This window comes from Sturnus vulgaris, chromosome 10 (genome assembly GCF_052056855.1).
Source record: "Sturnus vulgaris isolate bStuVul1 chromosome 10, bStuVul1.hap1, whole genome shotgun sequence".
In the NCBI taxonomy this organism is placed as follows: Eukaryota; Metazoa; Chordata; class Aves; order Passeriformes; family Sturnidae; genus Sturnus; species Sturnus vulgaris.
The window spans coordinates 386392-407931 of record NC_142252.1 but is presented as its reverse complement, the minus strand read 5'-3'; the positions used below and the strand labels follow the sequence as shown (position 1 = coordinate 407931).

General features: G+C 39.3%; 1 protein-coding gene across 1 annotated transcript in view; it reads left to right on the top strand.

Annotated features, from left to right (window-relative positions):
* CLSTN2 (calsyntenin 2) overlaps positions 1 to 21540 on the top strand; it is a 309152-nt gene that overhangs the window by 249699 nt on the left and 37913 nt on the right. Inside the window, exons 7-8 of the mRNA XM_014870252.2 lie at positions 1514 to 1762; positions 2272 to 2393. Of these exons, the coding sequence (XP_014725738.2) occupies positions 1514 to 1762; positions 2272 to 2393 (371 nt within the window). The remainder of the gene's footprint in view (positions 1 to 1513; positions 1763 to 2271; positions 2394 to 21540) is intronic.

Here is a 21540-nt window from a genome sequence, read left to right as displayed (position 1 = left end):
ATTGTTCTGGAAGCATTTTGTGAGAAAAGGCTATCAGGCACTACATTTTGGAAGAGCACTGATCCCATGATAAGGCTGTTCTGAGAAAATCTCCAGAGAGATCCTATTTGCATTGCTCCAGGTCTGTCTCTGTACATGGCTAAGCAGGCTGGGACTCTGACTGGATTTATTAGAATAGGAAAAGCATGTTATATTCCAGCCAAATCTCCCAAGCACACAATCCAATTGTTTTTCTCAGGGCAGGATTGAAACACACTAACAGGATGAGATTCCAAACTTAGCCATTAATCTCTGTACAAATATGGGCAGATAAAGTAGAACCTGTTGAGCTTGGTGCTGGTTGCACAAATGCAGTGTCCCATATTATCCAGAATTACAGTTTGTAAAATAAATACACTTTTGTCTCCATGCCCAAACTATGAACATGTAGGTGTTAGGTTTGGTATTCAAAATATCACTTCAAAATAGCCTCATTTTACAGTAATAAATTTTGGCGAAGAGTCCAAGACATTCAGTTACAGAATAAGGTGAATCTTTCCAAATCATTACTGTAATACCTTTTTTTTAAAAAAGCCGGTATGAAACAATTCTACACATTTTTGGCTTAAAATTTTTGCACTCCTGCAGAGATTTGGGATCTTTTATCTCTTCTTGGATGGTGAAGGAGGGCAGAACATCTTAGCAGGGCATTTTTTATGCCATCACAGTTTGCTCACCATATTGTTTCTTGACAAAGCAGCAACAGGAATGCAAAGATTTTTTGTGCTTTTTACTCTTGGAATCATATTTGCTGGTAAAGGCCATCTTTCACCAGTAGGTAAATGCTCTGGGTCGCTCCTTGCATGGTTTTCATAGTGCCTGGCAGGCATTTGCTAAGCTGCAAGCAAACACAGAGCTGTGAAGAACTGTGCTGTTTTATCAAATCTTGGCACCACGGTCTTTTCCATCTCACTCTATCATTAAAGAACACACGGAGCTCCAGACAGCAAATATATACCAGAAACCTGCACTGGTATTGTCTGGTTGGGGTGAATCTCCTCCTCCCAGCGTTCCTGGGGTTATCCACAGCTGGCTGCTGGACACCGTGGGGCCTGTCCTGCACCCATCCCCACTGTGCTGTATTTATCAGCACATCATCCCCACATCCCTTCATGCTTCCAGGGAGGGAAGATAAATGAAGAAAAATTGTTTCGACTCTTCGTAGATCTTGAAATAGCTGAAGAAATATCATTAATGAATATCAGAAAATAATGAACATTTCTGAGAAAGATAACTCTACATTATTTTCTATAGTTTTCTGTGTAATACATTTAATCTAGAAAACGCTTGCTGGTTTACAATGGTGGGTGTTTATTTTATAATGTTTCAGTGATTTGGCATTGAGGCTGGTAGGACCATTTGGGTAGTAAAATAGTCTAAAGAGTGTGAATCAGAACCCTGGCCCATATTAAATTAATCTTCACAGCTTTTTCATTGGTCTCTCATTGTGTTACTCATGATATGTGATTTGCAGGAGCTTCCTCAGGTGCCATTGACCTGTTACCATCTCCCAGTACAACGACCAACTGGACAGCTGGGCTCCTCATGGATAACAATGACATCATTTTTAAATTTGATGGAAAGCAAGGAGCCAAAATCCCAGATGGAATAGTCCCGAAAAATTTAACTGATCAATTCACCATCACTCTGTGGATGAAACATGGACCAAGTCCTGGATTAAGAGCTGAGAAGGAGACTATTCTCTGCAACTCTGACAAGACTGGTGAGTCTGTGTATGGAAAAAACGTTCTGCAAAGCGATTATCAACAGCAGTAGAGTGTTGCCATCTCTCCTCATTTAATTTGGTTTGAGAAAAAACTAATCTCAGATGGTGACACTCCAAACATTGCTGAATTGAGAGCTTATTGAGAGGCCTGATGACTACATAAATTTCAAACACAGCTGGAATAACACAGCTAGAGATTTCACAGGAATTGATGGATAAAATAACTAAATTATGTTTAATTTTTTTCATGATTTAGATTGGGAGAAACAGTTCTAATTCATCACTGAAACTAGTTAGACGAAATATGCATTTGGATTTGATTTACTAGCTGGGACAGGATGATTCCATGAACAAAGCTGATACAGCGTAATTCAGGAAGAGCTGTCACGATGCACGAGAAAACTCTGCTCTTTGGGGTGTCTCTGCTTTGTCTGGGTGCTGTCAGTGTGTGGGACTAGCAGACACCAAGGGCAGTGTGTGGTGCTGAGCTGGGTGTGTCCCTGCAGAGATGAACCGGCACCACTACGCGCTGTACGTGCACAACTGCCGCCTCGTGTTCCTGCTGCGCAAGGACTTCGACCTGGCTGACACCTTCCGCCCCGCGGAGTTCCACTGGAAGCTCGACCAGGTACCCCTCCTCCTCAGCCCTTTGGGGAGCACAGGGAGCCACCCAGATCCCCCATCCCTGAGCCCTGATCCCAGATCCCTCCTCCTCAGCCCTTTGGGGTGCACAGGGAGCCACCCAGATCCCCCATCCCTGATCCCAGATCCCTCCTCCTCAGCCCTCTGGAAAGCATAGGAAGCCAGCCAGATTCCTCATCCCTGATCTCAAATCCCAGATCCCTCCTACTCAGCCCTTTGGGGAGCACAGGGAGCCACCCAGATCCCCCATCCCTTATTCCCCATCCCTGATCCCCCATCCCTGATCCCTCATCCCTCCTCATAAGCCCCTCTAGGCAGCACAGGGAACCACCCAGATCCCAGATCCCCCATTCTTGATCCCAGATCCCTCAGCCCTCTAGGAAGCACAGGGAACCATCCAGATCTCCCCATCCCCCATCCCTCATCCCTCCTCATAAGCCCTTCTGGGCAGCACAGGGAACCTCCCAGATCCCAGAGCAGCTGTCCAGATTCTGTCTGAAATCTCTTGCAGCTACCCTGCAACTTGCAGTTGTTACAACTCTAATTAGGATCCACATAGAAAGAGAGAAATGAGTTAACTTTGTCGAGTCATTTTATGCAGTAGTTTGTTTCTGGGTTGTTTTTTTGGGTTTTTTGTTTTTTGTTGTTGTTGTTTTGTTGTTGTTGTTGTTGTTGTTTGGTTTTTTGTTGTGGGTTTTTTTTTTTTTTTTTTTAATTGAGTCACTTTAAATGGTAAGTAGAGGTTTATAGTCTTTGGCAGTGGAGAGACTGACATTGTATATAGTTCCCTAAAAGTTCTACATTTATCATTTTTTTAAAATCTGCTTTATCAGCACAATGGGAGTGATGGAAACCTTTTCAGTAAAGAGTAATGCTGACATACAGAAAGGCACTTCTTTTATATTGTAAATCCAATCTGCAGATCTTTTCTTTCATCTGCTGTGCTGTATGTAATTTCACCTTATTATTAGGAGTATATTGCAAGAAAATTATTATTAAAGAGATAAGAGTTGCCTTTCATAGATTTATTAATTCTAGGTGGGATAAGGATCATATGGATGAAAGAAGAAAGACTTCAGCAAGGACTATTTTTTCAAAGCAAGTTTCTTCTTATCTTTGAGTACAAAATATGCCATTGAAGATGTAGGTATAGGAATGTTTATTTTTCTTATTCACCTTCTAAATGCATATAAAAATGAGATCTCCATCGTGTTTATCAGATGAGTGTAGTAAGAAAGCCTGTGGTGGTCATAGCACTCACTTTGCATTTACACTAACCAGTCTGGAATCAGTTTGTGCTGTACTCAGTATGAAATCTTACAATGTCTCAAAACAAACTGAAATTAAATCATATTGAAGATTGCAAGTCAGGAGTAACTGATATCACCTCAGATAAGGCTGTTCTGAGTTCTGAAGATGGACTTGTATTTCTAAACTCTGTAATAAACATCTAACCTAATGATATTGCAAAGTTTTTGGGAAATATTTTGATTTTGAAAATTGAGCGCAGTCAATTTCTGTGTCTTTTCAATGAGAGAGAACCAGTGTCCTCTCAATAAATGAAATTTGTGTGTGACTCTTGTAACTTGGCCATGAACCTTCCTAACTACTACTGAAAACTCCTACATGATGGAAACTACAGACACAAAGTATTTTTTTGGGTCGCTTGACTAATTTCCTTTCATTCAGCTGCTGTCAATTGATTTCCACACAATTTTCAGCTGTTGTTTATAGCTGAAAAAGAAAGTGAGATTAAAGTATAAATAAAGTTTGTTATGGGTTGTCTGCCCAGACTTTCATGAAGATAAATTTATATTGTCATGGTGATACTGTTGTAAGTTTTGTCATGAAGGGACCTCATAAAAATTGCTGCTTTATCTCTTCTTCATGCTCCATCTGGCCTATATGGTAGAGTAAATTAAAATAAACTGAAAATAAAACATACGTGAATAATGGGCAAGGAAGGAACTTGCATGGTTTTGAAGACCAGGCAGTGAGAAATTGTCACTGTAATGTAGTAAAATGATGCCTTCTTCTAACTGTATACCCAGAGCTGTCTGTCTTAGAAAGCACAGGATATTTTAAAACCACATCATAAAACAAGTTAGGATCCTATTCAATATGGAAAGAAGCTGGGCTAGACTTTCAGGAGTGGATTAAGTTGATTATTTGCATTGTTAAGTTGATTATTTAGACACTGACATACCTCTGGAAATATCACATTCAGAACAGTTCATTCTGTAGGGGCAAACCCTCCAATTCCCTGTTGTTTTTGTTTTTTAAGAAAAGCCTGGGAATGGAGCTGTGCCCAGCTGCTGTCCCTGGGACAGGGCAGAAAAGACTCTGCAAGACCCTCCGGGGCTTGCTCCCAAGCACAGCCAGAGCAGAGGGAAATGTGGCAGAGCACTTTATTGCTGAGCTCACTTTATGAGTGCAACAATCTAGAGATTGTTTTTGCTGAGAGGAATCCAGTGACCTTGGAAGAGGGCGAAGCTTGGACTGGTGAAATCATTTATCACTCTCACTGCAGAACAGTAAAATTTATGATACCAGCTGCTCTGGGCTCTATCTGCTCCACGAGACTCCTCATTCTTTCAGGGCAGTGACCAGGAATGTGAGCTTATTGTCATTCCAGGTTTAATTTAATTGTCTAGATCTCATTTCTGTGGTGGGTGAGCATGGCACACACCTTAGCTGCAGTCTCAGTCCTGTTTGGATCCATGGAATATTTTACACAGCTGCACCTGAGCAGTGCATCTGGAGCCTCTCAACACCATGACAGCCTTGCACAAGAATTGTCTGGAACCTGCACATGACAGTGTCTTTCAGATTAGCTCTGGGAAGATTGTGTCTTTAAGTCAGTTCATAAAGCTAAGGATTTATTTCCAGTGTGGCTTTCTGTTTATTTGGCCCTATTTGTTCCATTAATGGCCTTTGCTAGGAGAATTTTTCACTTACTGCACTGATCCATGACCTGAGGGTGCCACAGCCCTGGGCAGACATGCCTTTACCAGTGACCTGCTGACACAGGACCTCTGCAAAAGATGCTGATAATCAGAGGTATCAGACATTTTACTGAGGGTATAAGAAACACAGGAAAAAAGAAATGTGGATAGTTTGGGATTTTCCCCACTTTTATTCTTTTGCAAATTAAGTGTCTTAGTTGTGAGAGAATCCATTAGCAGTAATCTGGAAGAAAAGGTTTGGAAAGAACAATGTTAAAGAAAATCAGTGTCAGATCTGTAGCGCTGGGTAATAAAAACTGCAGTAGATGCCCAGGTAGGGGAGGTTCCTTCCTTTTACTTACTCCCTTTTCCTTGTAAGCACAGGTGTTTCCTTTGTTTCAGAATCATTACCTTTTTACTGAGTTTCCTGTTCAAAAGTTTAAATTGAATATCATTATGTGTTTTCAACATTTATGTCATTTCTTTTTGCATAGTTTAAGTATTAGACACTTTTTAAACCCAAGAACTTATTAAAAAAAGTTTTGTTACCAAAGTCAGTAAAAGGCATCTAAATTATCATCTAATTGTCTCAAATGGACAGGAACATAGGTGAGATTTTTAAGTGAATTATTTAGGCAACTAAATATGCATTTGGGCCATCTAAGAGTAACATATAAAATATTAAAACTGTTTCTTTGACTTTCTTAAAAAGCTGTGAACCAAACCAAAATTGTAGTTTGAATGATGAACCAAGGCATTCAAGCCTTTGGTAATAGTGGAATACATAACATTAAATAGGATTGTGTATTTCACACTCCGTTCAGTACAGATATTACACTTTTCATATAAATATGAGGACAGTCAAGCCAAAAGGTATTTTTCCTTCTCCTAAATCAACAGGATATCAACACTTTTTTAGTGGGAGAAGGTATCTGAGCCGGAGATAAACAATTTTTTCATGTACCTTTTTCACAGTGCAACATTATTGTCAGGATGTTATCATTCTGGAAACAGTCTTCACCCCACAGGAAAAATTTCTTTTGATCCCTTTAAAAACAGGGAATGCATTGCATGATGTGGAGTCATTCTATAAGACAGCAGAAACCAGATAAACATGCAGAAAGTTGCTGTTTCTTTACAAATTGCTTTGAATAATCAAGAATTAACCTGCAGCGTTTTTCATTGTGAAAAACCCAAAACAATTCATTTTCTAACAGGAACTACAGCAGACAGTTTAGCTCGGTCTATATGGGGTGCACTTTGTCTGTGTGGGCACGGAGGTGCTGAAGGATCAAGGCCTGGGTTTGCACTTCACCACTTCAGTGGCCACACAAACACCAGGGGCTTCCCTGGAGGAAACACTCGTGCCCAGTCAAGCCTTTCACTCCCAGCTCCTTTTGTACAATCAGCACCTGCTCAAGGACATGGTAGAGCAGGAAATGACTTTCAAAGGAATTTATGTTACATGATAAGAGGGTAAAGTGAAATTGATTTGGTATCTGGACTCTTTTTTATATATTTAAATTGGATATTTCCATCAAATAACAGGATTTATGCCTGGAAGTTGTTCTTCTATGCTGGATTTTATTAGACATTATCTAGAATTGTTATTTGTGTGCATTCAGTTTTGAGAAGAGCACCCCTCATATAATGAAAGCTGTGAGTGGCCTCTCTCTTGAGAGATTCAGAGGGAGAAAAAACGAGTGAATACTTATGGAAGGTACACAGTAATCTCGGTCCAGGAGGGCTAAGGGTACACAGAGAGATAGGATGCTGCAAGTTTCCATCATCTCTGTGCATGAAATTTCTCCTCTAGGTAAAAGCCCTCAGGCTTGCCAGTCCCATCCTTTCCAACATGATGCTGTATTTGAAGTAAATTTTTTTTTAGGATGGAGTTTAGTTGTTTATTACTTGAAGCTCAAAAGAGTTTCTTATGCTCTTAAACACTTACTTTAGAAATTGGTATGCAGGCCTGCACTGCTTTATGCATATACCTTTGATAAAAGTGCAGAAACAAATCAGTGAGGTGTTTGCCTACAGAGCTGGTAAGAGAGAAATGATAAATTAATCACTAATTCTGCAATTCTGAAATAATTCCAGGACTTAAAAAGTCCTTGCAGCACTCCTGGCACCTCAAGTGCCTTCCATTACAGCCTGTCTGTTCTGACACACTTTATTGCCACTTTCCATCTTTAAACACTATTTTGACAAATGTTTGTTCAGTGTCTTACTTCAAAACAGTTTTTGGTAGCACGAGGATGAGTCACCAGTGATGATAAATGCCAAAAATATTCTTTGAGATCCCAACTGAAAGAAGCTTGTTTAATAGAAGTTTTTAATGCAACTGCTCTATCACTGATAATAACAAAATTTTGGCAAACCAGTCACAGTGGCTGTCCAGAACTTGCTTTAAGACATGCAGAAGTTCCCTTTGGCCCCCTCCAAAGTATTCCCTACAAACTGGTGTGGGTTTGTGCATTTCTGATTTCTGCAGTATAGCCCAGTGTGAAATGCAGTGACTGCTCTGTGCTTCTGTAAAACTTCTATGACCTTAAGGAGCAACCAAGCTCAAGATTTAAAAATTTCTCTACTTGCTTTTGCTTGAAGTTATTTGGACATTTTTCTGCATATTCCTATTCTACATTTTGCAATTTTCTGACCTGTTTTATTATAGCTTTATTACACTGCTATGGGATTTTCACACCTGTTCATGCTCAGCTACTATTCCCCAAGACTTGAAATGAGCTGGGTTGACCCGTCTGAAAATGATCCCTATTATGTGCTGTCCTTTGGGTCTTACATGGACAACTGTTTTCCCATATGTAATTATGGTCATTCCCAAGGGAAGTTAGAACTGTTCCAAACATCCCTTAGACCCTAAGACACCCATTTCTTGATCAAAGCAGGAAAAAGAAAAGGAAAGAAACTCTGCATAGAATAAAAGGAACTTAAAATTGTCAGTAGCACCATGAAATAATAAGCATAACATTCTTAAAGCATCCTGTGGGAAGGCCCTCAAAATAATTTCATTTCTTAGAGAAAATCTTGATATGGATTTAATAATTCACCTAAACAAGCTGGATTAAAGTGTCTGTTAATGCCCTGGTTTTACAGTACTCAGGGAACTCGAGAAATTTAAAGCCTGGAATGGAAATTCCCAGTCAAACTATGATTTGAAGGTGAACAGTCACATTTGCTCTCTTATTTGTCAGCTATTTCTAATATTTCTCTTTTACACTGTCTGTAATTTATCACCTGTGCACCAGAATTTGTACAACACATGCACAAACTGCTTTGGAAATGTTCAGGATCTGTTACTTGGGCAATTTCCTGAGGGCCCCTCAGGAAATTTAGCTTAAAAGAAAAGCAGGTTGGCTTCCAGGTGGTGTCTGAAGCATTTCAAAAAGGTAGGACTGACATCTTTATCTGTCCAAAGGCAGCTTAGGAGACAAAGAGGTTGTGCTGTTAATAAATACCAATTCATTTATCGATGTGCATGAACTGTATATTCCAGCTTTGGAGCCAGGGTTTCTGGACGTCTGCAGTTCAGGAATAAAGTATGATGGTGTTTTTCCATGGATTTGCTTCAACATCTGGATTGTCTCTTGACAATGTCAAAGCCGAGAAAGGCATATGTTCAAGCACATGATGAAAAATTACGCGAAAATACAGAACTGAGCAGCTTTCTAGTTCTATAGTTAAAAATTAAACACAGGCTGCTGCCTAACTGCAGTCAGCAAGTGTTACTGAACTGACATATTTGCTTGATGCAATTTAGCAACAAGAAAGGTGGGTTATAATAGAATTATTTCATCTTGAATGAACTACTGATCTAATTTACTAAGACACCTGAAGTTACAGCATGACAGCACAAAGACATGCTGCAGCTGCAGTACATAATCAGGCTTTTCAGGTGCTTTATCCGTCAGCATGATTAAGCAATTTAATTATTTAAAGTTGTAATTAAGCCATCCACATTTTTGAAACCCATTGTGAAAATCAGTATTACACATTAGGAATTTCAAGGCTACAAAAGCACCTCACAGCTTGCACGTAAATCAGTTTGCAAACTCTTCCTGTCACTGCAGGGAAGTGTCCTGTGTCACTGCCACAATTGAATGTGCCTTAAATAGAAAGGTTCTTATTTGAAAGCTGCATTTCCTAATGCAGTTATTTACTTTTACCAAATAAGAACTTGATCTCCTAATCTTCCCTTTCTATACTTTACCCACTAAATTTTTATTTTCTTATATTTATTATTAAAATTGTGGTGGGTATACATCATGCATCCTTGGCACAGAGAGAGATGCACTTTATATATCCCCTTAAAATTCCTTCCAGCTTTACCTATTACTCTCTAAGTAATGCCTAATATTCTAAAAATATAGTATTATGGTTGCTAGTGGTTTAATAAAACTTATATCAGGCATTTGTCATGTGCAAGTAGCCATATAAACAGCTCCCCACCTAAGACTGCACTTTAGCTGTACTATGGATTTGTCAGTTCTCTCTGCACCACCTCCCTAAGTCATCAAAAATCAATATTCTTATTTACAGAGCTCCTGGGATGTATTAGGAATTACTGTGATGGGTAAACCAAATGTGTGATTTACATAAATTTGAAGAAAGATACATTTCACCTTTCATAAAGAGCTCTACTTTTCTAAAGATATTGACTTTCTTAAGACATAGATTTATAAACACTTCTTGCATTCACCAGGCCTTTGAGAAGAATTGATATCTATTGGCCATATTGAACTTTGATGTTATCACTGTGTTAATGTGCTGCAGAAAGTAAAAAGTTCCCAAGGGCTGCATTAGGCATCTGCAGAACTGATGAGCCAGTGTGAATTCACTGGTGTGAACCTACACTGGCTAAAATTCCAAACCTCTGCTTCCTTACCAATGGATATTCACTGTGTGATGATAATGGAGAAACAGCAGCTGTTAAATAAGGGCAGGGTGACTGTGCAAGTTTTCTGTTCAATGTACTCTTCAAACTGTGCTTGGATCTGTGAGCTTTGCCAGAGCAAATTTGCCAGGATAACTTCAAAATTTATCATTAACCATTCTCTCATTAGCCGTTACAACCTGGTGAGGTTACAAATAATTGTGGATCCACTTACAGTTTTGTAGCAGTACTAGTGCTGGCTAGGAAATGGAAATCCTTTATGAATAATTTCATGTCTTCAAAGCTTTTTCTTCTTCAGAATTGCATATTCTTTATAAGCAGGCAATGAACCCTACAGAAGAAACTTCCTAGGCAGGCAAAAGCAGGATCCTCACTTGAATTTTCCATTAGCAGAAGTTGTTTTTAAATTAAATTCTAAGTGGAACTTTAATGTTAGAAATTGCAAGTTTATTGAATCGTAATTTCAGGAAGTTCCAGGCATTCTTTGGTATTATTGATAGCTGTGATGGCTTTTAGTATTAGGTGCTTTTAAAGTAATTGCATATTAAAGTCCTAACAAACCTCCATCAGCAAGAAAATTTCCCAGAAGAAGAATCACTATGAACAACTTCTTCACAACTTCTATAGAAGTTGTACAAAGTTCTGGTAGAGTATTATAACAAATTTTCCAATTTTAAAACATCCTCACAGCAACCTGTGAAATTCCTATTTCTAGTTTACTCACAGCTTCTTGAAAACAGACAAAAAGCTGCAGACTGATACTGCACAGGTCTTCCTACCCCTGCTTTAGTGTTCTTTAAATGGACAGTTAATGGTATTCTAGACACTCCAGAATTTTACTGTATTTTTTCAAGCAGTTACTCAGAGTCCAGGGTCTGACTGAGTTATTTTCCAATCTTACAGTGATCCTTTCATTACTGATTCAGTCTTTTCCCTTCCAGTTTGTTCACTCCAATTAACCTGTGGATTCAAACCTTTTCAGAGGAATTTACTGTTGCTGTAATTGCCTGCATGGCCTGCGTGGCCTTTTTTATTCTTTCCTAGGTGGCCTCATGCCCTCTCTCCCTGAGGCACCTCTGCCACCATCCCTGGATTTGGATGCACTCCCGAGTGAGAGTTTGGTGTAATTCCATGACCAGCACAGAGACCATGATTTCAAATTCAGCCTTCATTTTCCATATGATGAATATTTAACCAAATGTGGCTGATTTAATGAAATTTCTTGCAGTAACTTATCACCCAGTGCTCAGCTAAAGTAAATAGAAGGAAAACTGGGATAACAGTTAAGTGTATTATAATTCAAACATAAAATGATGGTATTAATCTGAACCCAGAGTAAGTGCAGGTGGAGACCATTGATAGTCCTGTGTGCACAGAGGTGACAGGAAATGTCCAGTTCCCTTCAGGTAATAAGAGACATTGCTGAATGTCACACTTGGATTCCTTCCTGCAAGAGCAGAGCTGCTCTTGCTCTCCTGGAAAGTCACTTCCTAGGCCAAATTGACTAACTGTTTGCATTTCAGAAATACACAGCTCTCAGCTAGCAGATAATTCACAATTGTCATTACTTCTGCAGTTGCAGTTGTTTCATGTCATGTAGGACTTCCAAATGACTTCGTCTGGGTCTGTAATTACATACTTGAGAGAAGCATGTTGGAATTTTTGTCCTTAATATTCAGATTTCGTTTTTTAAAGTTATTTACAATTTTGAAGGCAAACACCTGACCTATTTGGAAAAACTAAAAAGGCATATTTTTAAATGTTTTTGGTTTTGTTTTTTTGTTGTTGTTGTTTGTTTTGGTTTTTTTTACCTGAAGAACCTGTTGTCCCATTTCTAAAAACAATTATTTCAGCACCCATTCACCAATCAGCAAAACAGTGTTTCACTGGGAAAAATCTTAGCTCAATCGTGAATAAATGTCTGAGCCTTTAAACAATTATTTTAATGAGATCCATAAATCTTTAAGGGCTTGTGCAACACTGGTATTGAAAATGCCTTGCCATACTCTATTTGTTTCATGTCCCTACCATGACCCCAGAACTAGTCTGGGATGCAGACCCTCAATGCTGACTTGCCTCCTCCCATAAAAGCACTAAGAACATGATCATGATTAGTACCAGAAGCAAGCTGCATAGTGACAAAATAACAGCATTCTCTGGCAAAGTCACAAATACAACTGATAACTAATTACCTTCCTATGGTATATAACATATAATCAGTCTGCTAAATGCCAGCTCTGTAATTAAAGTCCCAGCAGTCCCCATTTCACTAAAGACACTATGCATAATATTTGGGTTGTATCACATTCTGACTTACCTCTATGTATAAATACAGCAGCATGGACACACAGCTATTCTTCACTTTACAGAAATTATTAAGGTAGCCAAGTAGGACTCATTGCCACCTTTGAGCTGCATTAAAAACAAAATAGCATTTTCTTTTCCCTGCATTATATCTTAATTGGCTGCTGGAAGAGAAGTAGATCCCAGACTAATGTGTATGGGGAAGGAGCACCTGTTCGTGCTGTGCCTTTGTGCTGCTGTAGCTCCTCCAGCTCAGACTGCTGCAGCACCCACACCTGCCAGACCAGTGGGCTCTGGGCTCCACGAGATTCCCCCGTGGTTCCCTGGAGAGATCCTCTAAATTCAGTGTGAGACACGTGTAAGAGCAGGGGTTCTTTCATCCCCGATTTGCTCTCTGCACTTTCAACAGAGCAAATAATCTTTCAAGTAAATCACCTCTCCCAAAACGTGGAAATTGTGAGAGATGTTTAACACCCGTGTCAGCTCCATCTGCCTTTGCTGAGCACGTTGAAAGCAACCCTTACAAGCATTCTCAGCACTTCCTTCAGACATCAGAGCCTTTGGAGAGGGATTTGCCAAGCGATGGGAGCCTTCAGAGAGCCCGCAAAGGACAAGTCTGCAGCCCCGGGCAGGATCCAGGTGGGCTTTCTCCTGTGTGCAGACCAGCCTGGGAAGCCCAGTGTTCCCCAGGTAGCAGCTGAGCATCAGCTCTGGATGTGTGTGGAAGGAATTGTGGCTCGGTAAGGGAGCGTGGTCCCTTGTGTGACAGAGAGTGATGTGTGTAGGTGGGACTGTGTGAGAGGGAGGAGACAGGAGCTCTCTTCGGAGGTGTTTTCTGAGCCGAGCACGAGCGTTTGCCCTCAAAGCAAACAAGCTCCAGCTACCCTGTTTTCTTTGTCTCTGAGGTCTAGTTTGCATGATTCCCACTCTTTGTACCTTTATGTTTTATTTGTTCAGACACTAGCAGCAAGGGAAGGATGTATCATCCTGCTTTGAACAGTGACAGTCTCCTTTTTCTTCATGCAACCTCCTGATGCTCAGAGACAAAAATTCTCAGTTCCTGAGGACCCTTCAGGAGTGTGGCCACACCTCTCAGTTGTCTGTCCTTGACTGGCAGCAGGCAGTCAAGATGCCTGACTCAAATGTAACCTTTAAACATTTGAGTATTAGCATTTCAGCCACGTTTCTAGAAAGCAAACTGAATAAAACCCCTGTATATTAATATTTGAGAGACAATGACAAAGAATAGCACGGCTTGTTTTGTATTAACCCTCATAGTTTTGTTTTTTTTTAATTAAGTCTATGTTCTGATTAGGTATTATTAATAAACTGAAAATTATTTGCTCGATTTTCTAGCAAATAAGGTGTGTTTCAGAAGGTGTGTTAAATGGGCATTTCATTTAGTTTATGACCACAATTTCATTTACAGACAGAGCCCTCCGAAGAGTGAAAAATAAGTTTGTTGCAAGTCTCTTAATAGAAATAGCTAATAGGCAGAATCTCTGCATGTGTCACCTGAAAAGGCAGATCCTGGAGATGAGAGAAAGTTATTTAAATTCCGGATAAGATGCAAAGATGAATGATTAGGCCTCATGAGTGAAATGAAGTAGAATTCTATGTGTGCTGTCTTGAGGAGGGAACAAACTCACAGACCAAAAGCTCATTTCAGCTCCCTTTGAAGTCAGGTTGTTCAAAAGCCCACACCTTTTCAGTTTTGGAAAGGACATCAATAATGCAAGAAAATAAGACTGGCACAGTTTGGGCCTCAGTGTACATGAAAACATCCCTAATCCCTGTGCTGCCTTCCCAGTGATGCCCTCAGGAACACAATGCTACCATTTGGAAACAAAACAGTTTCATGCTGTATAAATCCATTAATAACCCAAATTCAAAAAATTGAACACTTCAATAAATAATGTCAATCAGATATCAGATCTCAGATTAGGAAACAAAGGAGATATTTGGGCTGTTTCAATTAGGTAGGAACTCAAAGAATCTGGTGGGTTTCACAGTTCTCCTAAATATTATTATTTGCTACGTGGTAAATGTGTTATGGTTGTGAATAATTCCCAAAGACATGATTTCCCCAAGTCTTTGCAGTTTTTCGTCTCTGATCATATATATACTCAGTTGGGTATATAACATTTATAGTAGCTTCTTTAGTTTATAGAGAAATTTAACGGAAAATGTATCCTGACAAATCAGTGTAGATCAATATCTGGCATATCAATGAAACAATCATAGAAGTGCTTTAAACTGGGAGGCAGAAAATGAAACTTGTAGTGTTTACTCTGGCTAAGATTTTGGTTGATCTTTTTATTCCTCAGATTCAGTTGATTCAAGTTGATCTAAAAATATGTCCCCATGTTTCATTACTCGGTAGAAAGTGCATTCATCTCGAAATATTGATCATTCTTTCCATTTAGATAGGAGCACTTTTCCACCCTGATAGGAGCAAGGCAATATTTTACTGAGCCTGGCAAGCTGTAGCATCCATGGTGGGAGGTACAGTGCATCTCCTCCCCTGCTTTTCCTGCTCTCCTCAGCTGTAGATTTCCAAAGGCAGATCCAAGCTGGCAGTGGCCATGCTGCATCTCTGAAGCAAAGTTCTTTACATTATCCTTAATGGTTTTATTTGTTCTTTTTATACCCTGACATCAGGAGACTTTTCTGCCTTTTGTTAATTCATGATCAATTTGTGTTAATAGAAAAAAAATAAAGGGGATTTTAAAAGAAAGAAAAAAAGGGAAATAATACACCAGGATGAGTTACTGTTCAGTAAAGCTTCCGGTTACAAGTAGTGAAATGTTATAAGAACAAAGAGCAGATAAAATAGAAATGATTTGGTTTGTTATTTACTTTTCTAAACAACAGCAAAGGAACCTGGAAAGCATTTTAAGTGGTCTGCTCTCCTCCTGGCTGTCTCATTTCTGCTGGCAACAGTGCTGCTCCCTTCATTGGGTATCAGTTTCTGACAGCTTCAGAAGGGAATATTGCCTCTGAAACAGGAGGCCACTGCCCTGCTCCCATTCTACCTCTCTTTTGGAGACCAGCCCTCAGGAAAGAGGGATGGCCCCATCCAGAGCACTATAGTCAAATAATATTAACTGGGTTTATTTACACGAGGCAGCAAGAGTAATGGCCAAGAAAAATTTCCTTACTGGTGAAGAAGAACCAAAATTCATCCTAATCCCACGGAAATTTCTTTATGGGACCGTTACAACCATTTATAGAAATTATTTTCCCTTCTATTACGTACCAAGACTTTGTTATTTGGTAGCTTAAGGAGTATCAATTTTAACTTTAATAGTAGAGTTAACAGGTATCAGTTTTCATTAGCTGTGTATCACTTCAGTAGTTCAGTTTCAATTTCAGTCCAACTCAGTTATTAAATACTTAGTTTCTGAAAATGTTTTTCATCTTTGTATGCTCTGATAATTTCTCTTTCTTTAATAGTTTTGAAATTAATTTATTCTGGTAGGAGCTGTTGAAAGTATCCTGAAATCTTTACAACTAGAATAGTACAAATTCGTCTAAGAAAATATTCACATTGATACAAGCTGTTTGGAGTTTATTCATTTCATTATATTCATATATATGATATATCATGTATATAATATTATGTTGACTATCTAAAACCAGTGTTCCCTTTTTACTTTAAAGCTTTAGAAATATGTAACTATTCTACAATGCTGTTTCCAAATGTTTCACTCTAGTTTGTAATTAAAAACCCCAAAGTTTGTGTGTATGTATGCATATGCATATTTATATATGTCATTCATTCACATGTATATATGTACCACTAAAAGCTGTAAAGAATTGCACCACTGAATTGTTTTTACCATCTCTCCATTTTACAGTAGTGTAAAAGTCTTCAGGTATGGGACAGAGTTGTCAGGTCTCTTCTAAGAGTAAGAGAGGAGATGAATCTGTGCAGGTGAACAGCCAAATAAATTTCAAATGAGAGTGTTTTCTGATGGAAAAGAGCCAGCACTGTGGTCATGCAAGATCTCATCAGGCGACTGCAGAATAAGAAACTAAGAGATGTATTTGATTATTATTTCGTTCCCTGTCCTTCCTTTTTCTACAGTTAGTGAATAAACATTTTCCATGAGATTTCTTAAATCCTTTCGTTTTAAATCCTTACTGTTTAAATCCTTTCTGTTTTTACACACTGAAGGGTCATTTGCAGAGGACTCAAGTGTCATGTGTGGTTGGAATGAAGCTGGCTTCGTTAAGTGGCTGTTGTGATTCCAAAAGGGGCAGGGGATGCCGAGGTGCAGGGCAGGGATCTGCTCTGCCTGGCAGACTGCAGGCAGCACCAGGAAGGAGGGCACTGGCTAGAAAGGTCAGTGCCCCATTAACATCCTCGCTCCAGCATGTGGGGCAGGGAGCTCAGACAAAACCAGATAATAAATCTTGGAGAACTCACACTCAGATCTGTGTACTTAGCTGTTTTACACCAAGGATTACAGACAAACCAGAATAAAACTAACTCACAGTAATGAGAAATTTGCCCCAGTTGCTACAGAGTGACTTGCAGTGTCTGTGTTCACCTTTTTTGAGATGAAAGACACTGGCTGTGTCAGTCAGCCTCCAAATAAAACACACTGCAGAGTTCTGCAAGATTCAGGTTTTTAATCACAGAAAAATCAAAGATCAAAACATGTCTTGCATCTGGAAATCTGGTGCTAAACACAGACTTGCCTGTGTTAGGTTCTTGCTCTTCCTTCATTTGAATGGACGTGGAGGAGAAATTGCTGAGGAGGGAAAAAATAATTACTTTTATTTGTCCCTACAAAGTAAAGAAGAATTTCTGATAAAATGCAACAGGGCATTTCTTATGGGAACATCCATAGCTATAAAGAAAGACATTTGGCAAACAAATGTATATCAGGAATTAGTCTGGATGAATTGGTATTGTTAGGGTATTTCTCAAGAGAAAAAAATGGTTAAAAGATAGAACTTTCCTCTCCAAATTTTCTGAGTGATTTAATGGACATCCACACTTCTGTTTGACATGTGCAATAAACCATATTGCATAATAAATTGCAGGACTCACAATATTTTAACAGAATATTTTTATCCATAATTTCTTTAAAATATCAAATCTTAGGGATGTTTCCTGAACAGTCTGTGAAAATCTGTTTTTTTAAGTGAAAGAAAATGTCTTAAGTCATAGAAACATTAAGCAGAAGAAAAAATATTGTATTTACTCAGTGTTGTAGACAGTGAGTAAATAGTTAAAAATGTTGTTTGGAAATACTGTGATTAGATACATGCTTATTTGCATAAAGATTTGCTTGAGCAAGTACACAAGAATGTGTAGCAGGTTTTTCTAATGTTTCTAATGGACAGTTTTCTAAACTATCCAACTGAATAGCTCATATTCAAGAAACAGTTGTTTTATAAAGTACACAAACTCTCATTTTAAATCAATCAGCATGAGGCTGCATTATCCCTTCAATTAATGTGATTATAAGGGCAAGGAAGTGCTTCAGCTCCAGTTTGTTTCAAAGTACACAGTGGGAAATCCCTTCGGCTTTGCTCAGCATTCTGAAGAAGGTGTCAGTGCAGGGACACCTGAGGGGATCTGTCTGGGACCCACAGTCTGTGGAATGCCACCAGTGCCTCATTCAGGAGCTCTGGCGCAATCCACTGCCAGCAGAGCTCTGAGAATGCCATCCCCGTGCCTCTGCCCACCTCAGTGTCGTTCCTTTTATCCATGCAGCCAGGGTAGGAAATACCAGCTGGTTCCAAATTCCTCACCAAAACTCCTGTGAGGAAGCAATAATTTGCTTGAGACTTCAGTAAGGAGCAGGAAAGTCTATTTTGCTCCCTTCTCTGGGTAATGTTCTTCTGATACTCAGCTGAGGTTCCAGAAAGAAGGGATTAATCTGCACAGTGCTCATCTTTATTCTATGACGGATCACACACAGTCCTTTACAAATGAACCTATAGAAGAATGGTTATTTAATTTTCCAAATTATCGCCCTGCACACAGAGCTATAGCATCACATCAGCATCTGTACTAGAGACATCCAAGTTCTGATACAGCTCTGATAGCTGTGGAACAGCTTCCTCACCAAGGAGTACAAATTACTCCATTCTACAACCACTACTGCTGACACTTGGAAGGGTGGTGATGCTCCAGTCTCAAAAGCAGAAAAGCTGGTCCAGAGCAAAGCTGGTTGGGTTTTTTCCTTCACTGCCAGCCAGCCAGCTGTCAGAATTCTGCAGCTTGCTCGGGGAGACTCTGTGATCACTTTTGAGCAAGGCTGTGCAGGCTGATGTTAAAGCTATAAAATTTATGTGGAGGTTACATGTGCAGCAGTATTCTTATGGATAAAACACTGCTTTGATAGATTATGATGATTCTCTGCAGTGTATTACCTGTAAATTTAACAGTGGGAGTGTGTATCAATGCCTCCTTCTTCCATATGCAGTATATTTTCCTTCCATCCTGCCTTAATTACTACTTCCATACTGTATCTATTGGCACTACAGAGACAGGGTGTATTGATTTTACAGACGGGGAAAAGATGTCATGTGAAGGAGCTGCTGAAGGATAAATGTAGAACATGAAACACAAAAAGTATCTAAAAAAAGCCCTGGTACATAATATGAATATTTTAGAGCTTTATTTAAAGTTTTCTGAAGAGGTTGTGGAGATATTGGTGACCTATCTACAATCTGCACATCTTCACTTAGTGGTCAGGAATATCAAACCCTTTCCCAGAGATGTTTTAATCATTTCTAGGAAAGCAATGCTTAGGCTGAGTAAAGCCAAGACATGTGGCAAATATGTCCTAATGCAGAACCTATTACTGAGGTAGAATAAATAGTGCTACCAGATACAGCAATTCATGTGACTGAATGGATTTGATTAGTCAGTGTTTGTGCTTCGCTTTTGTTATTTCCAAAAGCTCTTCCTCAAAATGAATATGCTGACAGACTGTACTATGGCACAAAGCCAATTTCAAGTGCATTTCTGTTGATTCTCATAAAAGCAAACTTTTACTAGAAACAGATTTTTGTTCATTGTATTAGAAAACAGAAAGGTACCAGGTAACCCGGGTACCCAGTGAAGCAATGCCATTCTTCACACTGAATGACTGCATACTGGATTACACACTTGAGATCTGCAGCAGGACATTTTTAGCAGTGTTTTCTTCTATTCCAGGTGGTGTAGGGATAATTGAAAAAAAAAATCAGAAGTGTTTATAGGCAATTGAGAAAAAGAGCTCAAAAAAGTCAACTGAATAACTTTTTTTCCTAAAGCACTTAATCAGCTTTGCAGGTAGCTCAGCTACTGAAATTTAAGGCAAAGATTTATTAGAAGAAATCAAAAGGAAGAAGCAGTTCTAGCAACAGCAATGCCCGAAGGTATCTCCTTTTCTTCTTTTAAAACTAGCATGCCTTAATTGCAGATGTTGTGGATGAGAACATAAAGGATAATAAGTGATAAAGGATAAAGGATAATAAGTGAATTTCTAAAGTAACAGATAAAAGCTCATTCAGTATCTTTAAAGATCCCATTTCAGAGACAACCATGTTATACCCCAGACTGGGAGAGGAGAAAGGCTCTCTGTGGTCACCTGTGAATTGCCTTCATGCAAAACTCACCAGTCTCAGGCAGAATGATTCGACTGCCTAAAATGCTTATTTTTATAAATCTATATATGTAAATACACAACATCTTTCTTTGCAAAATTGCAAATATAAGTAACTTTGTCAATTTGGTATAAAATCCACTGCCAACCAATCCCAAAATATTTTTTTTAGACTTCTGTGTTGCAGTGGCGATATTCCTTAGGCCCTGATTCAAAGTGTAATGAAACAATCTTTCTGAACCTTCCTTTTAGCTCCCTGGTTGTAAGCAGTGCAGTGCTTTCTCTCAATACTATGAAAATATATTCAAAATATATAATAAAAATATTTTCTTGTCTCAAAATACATAAAAATCGTATCAAAATTATTGAATCAACAGAAAAAGAGCAATGCCAAACCTTGTACATTTTTAAAAAGCTCTTTTCAAAAGGATTTGTTTATAGATGAAGAGAAAAATGCAGTTTGTTTTTTTTTTTTTTAACTCAAAGCAATACCTCTCTGCCCATCAAATTATAATCTATTTTCAGTGCTCTGAACCAAAGTAGTAGGGGCCAAGCTTTGAAGCAGAGCCACAAAGCATTTGGCCACTTTCAGAGCAAGGCAGGAGGGTTGACCAGGGGACTGTGGCTGAGTGAATAATGCTAATGCCATTAAGATCCCCTGTATTTTTTGCCTTCTTTAGTGAGGGGATATAAAAATGCGGAGTTGTCCACTTTGAAAAGCCTTTGTGTGGTCACTTCTCCTTTGGCCCTGCAGGGCTGCTGTTTTTCCCTCAGGCTGCCTGCCCACAGGCCAAACAAGCCCAGTTCCCTCAGCCCTCCTCACATGGCCAGAGCTGGTCCTTCTGCTGGTTCTCCACTGAATTCACCCCAGTTCATGGGAATACTCCCTGTACTGAGGGGCCCAAAGCAGGCCCACTGTTTTAGATGTGCTCTAATAAATGATGGCTAAGGAAGGGGTTAATGGATTCAGAGCACATTAAGATGCTACAAAAGGCATTGAGAAGTGACTACAGTGACATGCTCTGTGTTTTGAATGTGGATTAAGATGCTTTCTTCAAACAAGTGGTTCAGTCAGACCACCTTTGCCAACTGAGAGTAGTTCAGACCACTCAGGCAGAACGATTCTTGTCTCATAGCTGCAGTAAGGAGTGGTGCTATTTGCTGTGAGCAGAGCACTTTCTCTGCTTTCCTTTCCTTCTTCCTACTTTTGCTGAGGATGTTTGAGTATGTTCTGAGAGCACTTCCTCAGCAAAGTCCCAGAAAGCAGAAGATGGAAGCCACACATGCCATTCTGAGCCCTGAGGGGACACTCTCAGGTGTGCTCTGAGCAGCACCCTGGGATGTGCAGAGCCGTTTTCC